Source organism: Colius striatus, chromosome 1 (genome assembly GCF_028858725.1).
Source record: "Colius striatus isolate bColStr4 chromosome 1, bColStr4.1.hap1, whole genome shotgun sequence".
In the NCBI taxonomy this organism is placed as follows: Eukaryota; Metazoa; Chordata; class Aves; order Coliiformes; family Coliidae; genus Colius; species Colius striatus.
This window is the reverse complement of record NC_084759.1, coordinates 198,533,381-198,544,899: the sequence shown is the minus strand read 5'-3', so window position 1 is coordinate 198,544,899 and position 11,519 is coordinate 198,533,381. Positions and strand designations below refer to the sequence as shown.

Here is an 11,519-nt window from a genome sequence, read left to right as displayed (position 1 = left end):
AAGAAGAAATATTGTTATGAGTAAATCACCTTACAACTGTAACGTAAGGGCTCTGCCCCAATGATACTATAAAGAAAATAACAGTTCCTGACCCTGGTTTTAAGGCTTGTTGGGGTAGGGGAAAACATGAAATCAGTGTGCAGGTGCTGCACTATGAGTACCAACACTTCACTAAAATAGATTCTCCTCTTCCCAAACTGGTTGGAGAGGGAATGAGCAGAGTCCCTTGTCTTTCTCTGGAGATCCTCAAATGTCAGCTTCAGCTGTGGGCAATGAGCAAACTCTGACTATTCCTGTTCAGACAAGGCAAAAACCTGAGAAACAGAAAGATTGAAGGAAAAAATACCTTCTGATGGTCTGTAAAGTGGCAATTCAACATCTTACTAATACTAATCTGTTTCTTACTCATTCTCTTTAAAATACCTACTTTTATTAACTCTGTGACATATTTATTTATATAATTCTGTTCCTTCAATCAGTGCAAGTCCCGTTATTGTCAGTGGAAATACACTTGGTGTGTTCAGAGAATATTGTTCCAGATTCTTGGGCAGTGTTGAAGTCTGAATTTGACTGGAATCTAAGGTGAGATCCAGCCTGCCAATATGCTTGCACAGTAACTGTGGGAGCCCAGTGACCCAAGCTTCCCCAAGCAGGCACATTTCCTGGCTGAGTCACAAATACAGGTACTTGGGGTTGACGGGATGAGATGGTTTCCACCTCCAGGTTATTGGTCCTTCCTTATCCTACAAAGGCTTCCTCTCTGCTGGATGAGGAGCTTCACTGCACATGCAGCAGCTCCTTTGCTGCTCCAGTTTGCAATCCAGCAGGCGAAATCCAATCAGTTTTGGGTTTCAGTGCTTTGATCTAACATGCTGGGTACAGAAATTGCTCCACATTTGACATTCTCATGCCTGCTGCTGGGTGTGGAGGCAGGGGTGGCTGGCTGGGAATAAGCACTGACAGACTTCAAGCCATGCAGTCAACAACTCAATTTCTCGGTCTTGCTAGTAGAGAGTGGGAGGTTCCTTCAAAAAGTTTCAGAGTTGGACAGGAGTTAGGGAAATTCTCATGAAGGACCTCAAAGACAACAAATACACAGTTGTTCAGCTGGATGAGATTCACTGGGCATGACTTAGCCTTACATTTGGAAAACAATCTCTTTCTTGAAAAGATTTAAGCAAAATCATTGCATTGCATAGTGCTGCAGTCATTTCTGTCTCTACTTATGGAAGGAATAATAGTGTTCAGCATAAAGATAAATGCCTATAGTATGGCAGCATGCTTCTGTCTCATGTTTCTACTGCAGCCTTTTCTAAGAGATGATCTATCTGTTTTGACAATTTATTTCAGATGAAAATAGTTTTCTCCAAAACATGTCAGTTTGGCGTTACAGCACATGGACAGTATTCAGACATGATCAAGCAAAAAAAGAAGGGAATAGAAAGCCATAAAACTAGCTTATCTCTCTTCCTAATTTTAATTATTTGCTGAAAGTATATTTGATAATTTAACTCATGCTTGCATTATTGTTCAACGAGGGGAAAAAAAATGCAGTTATCTGATGTTCAACTTCTATTGTTTTATGATGCACTTAGCCGTACAGGAAATTTGAACAGTTGTCCAGAGCACTGGGTATGGAATTTAGTCATAGGGGAGCCTCAGATTAGCTACATCCCATATCCCCCCACCCTCCCACCCCAAACAAGAGAAAAAAAGAAGCCTTTTGAAATTGTTGTTTATAAGAATCTATTAAATATTTCTTCTACTCAACAGTCAGTGTCCTTTCTCTAGGAAAAGTAAGGCTGTCACCATTGCCATTATTATAATCACATTATCTTCAAAACATTAAAAGGAATCTTTATCTTCTATTAAAACTTGAGACAATGTCTCTATATTAGGGATAAATTTCTATAACTTTGGGGGCATTGGACCCTTCATAAGGGTCAAATGCAGTTCTGACCAAAAAGGTCACTCAAAGAGGCAGCATTAATGCATACATTGAGAAAGGTAAAATTCCTTTTGGTATCTCCAGTAAAGTTATACTTACCTAACCTGGGGTTTTCTGAACAGTGATTTAAAATACATTGCCAAGGAATGCATCAACTGATAATTAAAAATGATACTATGCAGATGATGAGTATTTCCTCAGCCTGTGTCCATGGTATGACTTTGTGTAACTTTGTTTTACAGCCATAGTAACAAGGAACAAAAAGGCATGTTTATTCTGTGCTGTCTGCCCAGAAATTTGCTGAACTTTCTCAGCTTTCGTTCAGCAAACAGCCACACGAGGGCATCTTTTTTCTTGGTTTCTTCCACTTCAATAAATGAAGAGCTTAATTATTTCACAAATTCATTTTTGTAATTCTTAAAAGATTAATCTTCTGCTGTTTATTGCCCAAAAAAATGTGTGATCTCATGATTTGCTAGAAGGAAAAGGAGCTACTATAATAAAATTGTTTCCAAAACCATTCCTTTTACATTTCACAGACTACACACTGGTTCCAAAATGAGAAAGGGGACATTCATACTGATTTCTTTTTCACAAGAGTCTGAAACATCTCCAGTACATGAAGCAAGCAGTACTTTTCAGCATATTTTCTTTTTACCAGGATTCACGTTTTCAGAGTGCCTCAATTCATAGTTCAGTAGTTCTAATGAAGGCTTAAAAAATCAGCAGGGCCTTTTCTTCCATCAGTCTGCTCCTCATTTTCTCTTTGTTGAGCTGAGCTGCTTCTGGGACAGAAAGTGGTTACCAGCAGAGTGCCTATGATATTCAGCAAGTATCTGGGAACAAGGTAAACTGTAAGAATAATTCTCCACGAATTTCAAACACAAGCTGGGCTCTAATCTGCATCCTACTGATCACAATTTTTTTATTAAACAGTACAATCCAGGGATTAGAGCAATGAAAAATTTCATTGATGATGATGAAATGAATGTGAAATAATCAGGTATGAAATCCTCTTTTGAAGATCTAAAACAGCAGATGTCAATGGCAACTTTGAAACAACCTGTCCTCAAATTCCTCCAGTTGTTTTGTGGGAATATGACACATGCAGACAAGTGACGTCTGTGTAACAGTGTATGCATAGTTTATAAAAATATCATCAACTTGGTACTGTAGAAACAAATTGGTTTAAGAAAATAGACAAAAAGGTGTAAAGTTGACTTTTGGTGAACTTATAAACCCCCCCCCCATATTTATATTCGATTGTATACACCCAGACCACCCATCTGACTTTTACGTGAGTGGTGAGGATGAAGCTCTGCTAAGGGGAGTGACAAGGTGGAAACTCCAATATATTCCTCTGGACTTCTTTGGTTCTTCTGTTATTTCATGGAGCAACAGTTGGGAGTCTGTTCTGCAACCAAGCCTCTGGTTGAAGACTTTCAATCTGAGCTCTTCATTGAGGGCAACAGTTTTTCAAAGAGCCACAGTGTGCCTTGCCTGGAAGCGTCTGATACTATCTGTGCCATATGTTCAATGGCTCTCAGACTGTGGGCAGAAAGGCTCTTCCTCGGGCAGCCACAGAAGGAAATATGTTGGAGAGAGGGTTTGGTGTGGGAATGGGTTGGTCCAGGAGAGAAATTCTCTCTTAGGAAGTGGTCTGTAGCATGCAAAAGCTGGAGAACCTCTGATGTAGCACATTCCAGGGGCAAAAAAAAATATAAATGCAATGGCAACTGTACCTCTGGCAGCTACAATTCTGCATGTGGGCTACGCTTAAAAGTGCACCGACCCCTAGCAATAGGCCACTGCCCAGCTGCTTTTTCCTTATCAGCAAGTGTGGTAGGCTTGCTTTTTTTTTTTCCCCCACTCCCAGTCTAACAGCCAGTGACTCCCAGTCTAATAGCCAGTGATCTGCAGTGCAGTCCCTGTCAGAACGTATCACAGATACAATGTGAGTGAACCTGAGGGTGCATACTTCAGACATTATGAGCTGGACCAACGCCTGTGCAAGGTGAGCATGACATTAAGTTGGGATGCCCCTGTGCAAACTGACACAGTGGGTGTGTGATCCAGCAGTGCAGGAGAGATCTGTGACCCAAAGGAAAGCCCACGAGCAGGGAGTCCCTCGGTGCTCGCTCTTAGCCCTCTGGACACATCGTGGACACACAGTATATTTGAGTGCCGAGTGTTTGTGTCTGCACGGCGCTGCTTTTCTCTCGGCTCACGCTTTGCTTCCCGGTGGCCGGGGCTGTGACACATGCCGGCAGCAGAGCAGTGGGTGTGTGTCTGAACTGGCTGACACACACACACACACACATACGCTCACGAAGCAGCCCATTTGCTGGCGGGGTGTGCATGTGCGTGCGAGGGAGTGGAAAGGGGTGGCGGGGATGGAGGAAGGGAAGCCAGGGGAAAGTCTGACACTCCGCACAGAAGGAGCGAGACCCTCCGCCGCCGCCGCCGCCGGGGAGGAGCCCGCCTGGCTCGCAACGCCTCCAAAAACCCGTCCACCGGCTCCGGCCCCGCGCCGGCCTCCCCTGCGCACGGCCGCCGCTCCGGCTTCCCGGCAGGTACCAGCCAGCGACCGGGGACCGGCGCTGCTCCGCTCCGCTCCACCGGAGCGCTTCGCCGCCGCCGCAGAGAAGGGGTTGGTGGGGAGGGAGGTTAGTGGAAAAGTGGATGGGGTCCCCCTGCGTGTCCCGGATCCTCCGCTCGCCTCTGCCCCGACAGCCGCCGGAGCTGCGCGGAGCGGATGCCGCCCCCGGCACCTGGCAGCGGGCTCCGGGCCACCTGCCTTGCTGTCATCAGGAGGTGGGAAGCTGTGGTGAGGGACGCTGGCCCTGGGAGTTCAGCAGAGTGGGGTTTTGGGGTTCAGAGGCGAGGAGGATGCCGTTTCGGGGAGCAGGGCTTAAAAGCTGGGGAGGTGGGAGCGGTGCAGGCAGAGGAAGAAGTGTCGTTCTCTCAGCCCCCACGCCAGTGCGCCTGCTTCTGCAATGCATAGGTGTCTCAGGACGATGAGAAGAGAAGCATGGGCATAATCCACCCATGTTCATCAGGAAAACTGTTGCATTCTGGAGCAGTGGTAAAATTCCTTTATTTCCACGTAGTCCTCCAGCATTGCCATGAGCGCGACTGCTGAGCGTGTCCATCACTAGGAGCTGCAGAGCACCTGGTTGACCTGAGGTGCTCACTGAAATGAGAGTATTCGTCTTCTCACACTGACAACCTCTACTTTACTCTGTGCAGTAACACAGAGGGTGGTAAAGCTCCTTGTTTTGCAGTGAATATTACAAAATGAAAGTTGTTGGTTCTAGAGAAGAAACATTCCTAAGCATGTTAGGTAACTGGTGACTGTAAGGACTGAAGCAGCACAAAGCAGCCACCTATGTTTCCTCAGAAAAAGTTTCACTTTGATTTGAATTAGGAAAGCTTGTTAGAGTGCAAGAGATCAATGGGTCAGTCTGACCACAAGCAGAGAGCACTTTGCCGAGAAAGCAGCAGCTAAATGCTGCATCTATGGGTCTGACAGAGACCATGAAGAGGCAGGTTAGAATTTTTGCAGGAATTTTGTCACATCACTTTTTTGTTTTTACTACTTACTCGCAAATCTAGGGGACAAGTAAAGAGACTTGATATTTCTGTTTACCATTAGGAGGTGTTTAATGTTAGAACATTTTAATATTGTTTGTCAAATTCTCATTAGTATAGCTGATGTGATTTTCATCTTTGCCTTTTAAATAATTCTGTTTAGCTATTATGAGCCTGATCCAGATAAGCATTATTCATCTCCTGCAAGGTATATAAGGGCCAATGTCTTTATTAAGTCTGTGAAAGCTGGGTGTTTAAATAGTGTTCTAAAGAGGCGTTGGGGTACTTTAATCCTCAGTTGTAATCCTTCTGTCAAATAGAAGTACACGAATTCTGCACATGTCACACCTAATGTTTTCAAGACCAGTCCTACTCTGAGATGCTTCATAAACAGTAGCATTTTAGCCTTGATCAGGGTAAGCAGCTTGGCTTCACTTTTGTTTGAACTTTATTTTGGCTTAGACATCCAGACTAGCCTGATATCCAGGAACTAAACTGACTTTCTCTCCACTAACCCCTGGATCAATGCAAGAGGATTCTTAGGATGTGGAGAACAGAGCAGACTCCTCATTAAGTGCAGTGCTGAAGCAGAGAGAGATGTGTTCCGAACCAGGCAGAAGTGTTGTGAGCCAAAGTCTTGGACAGATAGTACATGGACTCTGTACATGGAGCAGCTTAACGAGAAGGGGAAATAGCTTCACCAGTGTCCTCTGCAGTATCTCAGTAAGAATGACTGCACTTGCAAGAGCTGGTATAAGATTCTTTCAGGAGGACAGTAATGCCAGGAAGAGAGAAATGCCTTCCAGTAATGCTAGGCAAGGTGACTAAATCTCAGAAAGATATAATTTTGAGCTAGCTGTATTCCTGCCCTCAGACTTGGCTTGGTGGGTAGCTGCAGTCAGATACCCAGAAGAACGATACTTCTTTTGGACCCCACTTGTGATTATTAGCCTTTGCCTGCTTGTTTCCTAACTGCAGGTTGTGCCATCAGCTGACCTTCCAAAACACTATAATAGCCTTGATCTCGCTCAGTTTGTCAATGGTTGCGTTGTTTGGTTTTGTGGGGATTTTTTTAGAGGTGATATTTTCACTGTAGATGCCACCATGTTTATTATGCAAATTATACCTCACCCTTGAAATTCTACTGGGATTTTGCTATTGAATTAAGTGAAACAAGACCCTAGGAAAAAAAAAATTAAGCTAAAATATTAAATGGAAATAGATGTTGTGCATTGGTAAAGCATATGAAGATACTGCATTAATGTTACTCAGTGATTAAATAATGATAATTAAGCAAATCAATGCTGTAAACACCAAGATATTAAAAGGAAAAGCCAAAGAATGGAACACTCCCAACAAAAGCTGTCCATATGTTGGTCCTAGCAAAAGGGATATACTCATCATCTCTTTCCACATTCTGTCACAGAAAAAGTGGAGATGCACATGTACCACAGAGTCAGGATCTTTGCAGTTTAATTGTCGGAATTTTATAGTCATTCAAAGTCACACTGTCAGCCTAGGGTGGTCAAAATAATGATGTCTTTCTGGATTCTTTTTTTACCTGTTTTGATTGTGTCATTTTTCTTTTTGCTGTTAAAAACACAGAAGCTGCAGTCTCAGATGTCTCTTCAGTGTGCACCACTGCAATGTAGACGTACCAGTTACCTGTGGCTCTGGAGAGGCTGATTCATTGTCTGGGAAACAGCTGAATTCCCAGCACATGCCAGCAATTCTTTGGCTAAAACCCCTGGTGCTGGAATTGGCCACTGAGCCACCTCTGTACTCTTTGAGGTTTCCTACATGAGGGAATCCTTCGATGCTGGTTAAGCAGGCTTTCCCACCACGCTGTCCTGGCAAAGGCAGCCTGTGGGATAGCCAGAGCTATATTTGGCTTCTTGTCTTTTTAACCCGTGGAAAATGCCAAAGGTGCATGCTAAACGTTGTTGAATCAAATAGATGCAGCAAATGTGCCATGTATTTGTTTTCTTTGCTTCCTGGATTTTCTCCAACTACAAACAAGCAACAGAGGAGCCCATAGTAAAGCCATACCCATGAGACATGAGGCATGGTTGCTGTACTTAGACGATGTGTGAAGCAAACTTTTGTTACATGGGTGTGCTATTTTTATCTTTTTTGTAGTGCTGCGCCTCTGTTGTACTCCTTAACACAATCTCCCCCCCTGCCCCAACATTTCTGTCTGGGTTTTATGTATTTTATAAACTTAGCAATGGCAATGAGTCAGTGCTTAAATTATCACTGTAAAAATCTTTTGTCCTTTTATCTTTTCCTTTCTATGCTTGTGTATTCATAAAGACTCCTTTCTGGTATTGTTATTTTTTACATCCTGCAGACATGCTGCATGAACATCCACATGTTATTTGACAATGGGTGATTAAAAAAAATCAAAAAAACCACAAAAGCCAAAAAAAAAAAAAAAAGCAGCTCTTCTGTGCCCTTGTATTCCACTCTCCCTAGCTGAGATGGATACAACGTCACATGGAGACGATCCAGGATGAGTCAGGGAGCAGTGCTCTGCTCCAAAATTCCAGTTTGCGTTACAGCTGGGAGGCAGCATTTAACATCATGTGGATTTATTTTCTTTTAACGAGAACTCTAAAATAATTTATGGAAGTCATACAAACCTAATGGGCAAAATAGATAACAGTAAGCCAAGATGAACCTGGATTCCCATCTGGGTTGAATCATTGACTCAATTTGACTATCAGTGATGGGTGTGGTATTTAAGCTTAGAATATTATAGAGGGCTTAACTAAATCATTGCACTTTCCTGCAAAATAACTGGAGAACGTGATTAAAGTTCAGAGATCTGCTGGTACCTAATAGTTTATCTAATAGTCAGCTTCACTGATCAGACTAAACACAGTATGATAGAGGCATTATTTGCAATATTAATTTGAAGGATAAATCCTAAAGGGTTCAGGATATGTACAGCTAAAGACAAATTCATGCTCTAGAACTTATTTGTACATGGAGACCTATAACTCATGAGGACCCTCAGCACTGAGTGAGTTTCACACTGCATGTATTACTCAGCTTTCAGTAATATGGATTCTTTTTTGTACATTGTTGCATATTTTTCTTTCTTTGTTATTATAAACAGAAAAAAGAATTGTCTGAGCTTTCATTTTAATGTGGTCAGTTTAAAAACCAAACAAATATCCATAATTAAAGCATTTCCAACCTACTTGGTCAGTGGATTAGAAGACTTTCAGGAAGCAAGTGTCACACAGATGAGAGGCTAAAAGGTTCTGTAACATCTGAACATACTCCAGTGACATGCTGAGTTTTTGTTGTTGTTTTCTTATTAATTCTTTTTCCAAGGGGGGAGGAGATAAGTTACTGGTTTTCCTGGAATGTCCCCTCCCAGAAATCCCAGAGACACTGCAGCCCTAAGTCTGATCACTTCTTGTGTCAGCATAACTCAGGTCTAAATGCAGAAAGCCTAGGATTAACTGAAAATTATACAAAACTAAAGCTGTCATGAAATGAAAGAAAAACTTGGGCTCATTCTGTCTCTCTGTACTTAGTGACTTCAAGGGAATTAGGCATGTGTTTAAAGACAGACTGCTATGCAAAATGCTTGCTTGGAAAGAAGTGCGTTCCTAAAGTCGAAATCTAGAGTCAGATCAAATCTTTTAAAAGTTAAGTGCAGTCCTGAGGGCTGATGTGGCCAAACATTCCAGCTTAGTCTTGGCTAGAATTTTAACATTTCGAACAGCTAGGTCTAATGGTATGTGTCTACCTAGCTTGTTCTATTCCCCTGGAATTTATCAATGACACACTCCATATAATTGCGGCTGCTTTTTGTCCATTTAAAATCCTTTTTTGGTTTTGCAAGAGGGAGGCTGCAAGGAGTGAGTATGTAAAAAATCCTTCCTTGACCAAAAGCAAAAAGTTGATTTTTTCTTTCCACAATAAAGAATTAAAACAATGTCTATTGCTTGCATATTTAAAATCAGAACCTCTGCTAAAATATAGTATTCCACAATATGGTGAATTTTTCATATGGAACTTATTCCCTGTAATTTTATAATGCACATATGTGAGGTTTAATGAAGTCTTATTCTAAAATGTTTTAGAATAGTGTAATAAAGGAAAAGTCTTCAGAACATCCTTTGGTATTAAAAGAACTAAACAGCTTCATTTGTGAGAGAGGGAAATAAAATGAAGGGCAATGACAGTTAGTGATAGACCGTTGCAAATGCAGTTCCTATTCTCCAAGACTTACAGGAAGAACCAGGCTTGATTATGAAGTTCTCTGTACTATGTTCCTGACTTGCTTCATAATCTCTGCCTTTGCAAAATGTAATGTTACTATATCCATTCTCTGTGATCTGAAAGATGTTCCACCTGCATAAAAAGTGAAATGTACTTAATTTCTTAATTTAATTTACTTCATTCCATGATGTATTTCCTTTATAAGCAGGTGCCTGAAAACTTTTATTAAGGACAGAAATCTTCAAAGCTACTACAGTATGTTCTACTAACAGAGTGATTGCATGTTACATCTCTGAAGGTCTGTTGTTGCTTACTAGAAATCAGAGGAGACACAGGAACAAATCTGTTTATGTCCGTCTTCCATATTTCTTAAAATCAGGTTTTTTTATTAGGAAGCATGTGTAAGATGCGTATAGTAAAGATTTATCACTTCTGTGACCTTTTTTGATTCAGGAAAGTTCTTATTAATTTATTAGCTATATTGCAGTAGCAGTGGAAGGTCCCAGTCAGAAGTGAAGGTCCTCCTGTGATTATCTCTGCTGATGTATCAAATTAAACAAGAAACAAAACCTATTTTCAACCATGGTGCAGGACTAGAGTCAGCTAGCACAGAAGACTAAGAGATGTGGGTTCCTCAAGAAAGCAAGCAACAAAACTAATTTTATTTCATAGATTAAACAGAGGTCTCAACCCTGTTTTCTGTTTTTGAATGATATAAGCATGGGGCAAAACTGAGTTTCTAATGGCATTATGAGATCCCCTATTGTGAAAACTAAATAGTAAATTTGACCTAATGCCCCAATAAATTAACTGCATTGAATTAACCTGACTTTTGGTTCCTTTGACCTCCTTAGTGTAGTAGATTAATTTTTAATAATGAAACTTCAAAGAACCCCCTTTATTTTGGGGAGGTATATTTTGGGGAAGTTAGAGGATTTTCTGTAGGCACTCGGTCTCCACATGAACAAATCTGGAGTTCTTGGATCCATTGAGCCATGTAATACTTTGAGTCAGAAACTAAGCCTCTGTGTTTCAAATGGAGCAGAACTCTTGTCTTCCAAAGAACGGGGAAAAAAATCTGCTAAAAAGACTATGTAGAAACACAAACTTACCAAGAAGGAGGAACCATACTATTTATCTATTTATTTATTTATTTATTTGTTTGTTTGTTTGTTTATTTATTTAACCTGGCGAGTGGGCATACTCATTTTTTAATGATCTCCATGTATCTCAGCACATGAATATTGGAGACAGTTAGTGTCATCCAGATTGCTACCTAACAACAAGATAAGTCATTAATTTGTAGAAACAGGTGTACTGAGAGGAACAGAAATCCAAGCATAAAGGCCAAGCTAATAAAAGCAGGTATCTTTATTACCTCTACCCCCTTCCTAAAGCTGCACTGTAATACCATTTTTAAAAGATTTTTTTGATAATAGAGAGTTTTAAGGCAATAAACTATACTTCCTGAATGGAATCATGCAAAAGTAGTACTGGGCGAGGGATTTCATAATGATCATTTTAATGTCAAGAAACCATTCACAGATGGATGGGCTTTAATTTAGCACAAGCGTCTGTACAATTCCCATTACTGTAAGGTACTCTGGAGCTGAAGGGCAAACTTCTGCTACAGCTTGTAGCTACATCAAGGAAGTGGTCAGTGTCCATGGGAATGATGGGAATACACAACAGTTGTTATGTTTCAAAAGATAAATCAAGATATAACAAGCTGTATCTTCAG

The 11,519-nt window shown here is 41.2% G+C and overlaps 1 protein-coding gene across 4 annotated transcripts in view; it reads left to right on the top strand.

Annotated features, from left to right (window-relative positions):
* Window positions 1-3,836: 3,836 nt before the first annotated feature.
* Window positions 3,837-11,519, top strand: part of SEMA3D (semaphorin 3D) — a 141,637-nt gene continuing 133,954 nt past the window's right edge. Inside the window, exon 1 of one of the 4 annotated variants that reach the window (XM_062019784.1) lies at window positions 3,837-3,962. In XM_062019784.1, the coding sequence (XP_061875768.1) occupies window positions 3,937-3,962 (26 nt within the window). In that variant the 5' untranslated portion in view covers window positions 3,837-3,936. Of the gene's footprint in view, window positions 3,963-4,261; window positions 4,522-4,593; window positions 4,615-4,658; window positions 4,763-11,519 lie in introns of those variants that run through there. The other 3 variants (XM_062019790.1, XM_062019802.1, XM_062019771.1) reach the window with 3 other exon arrangements.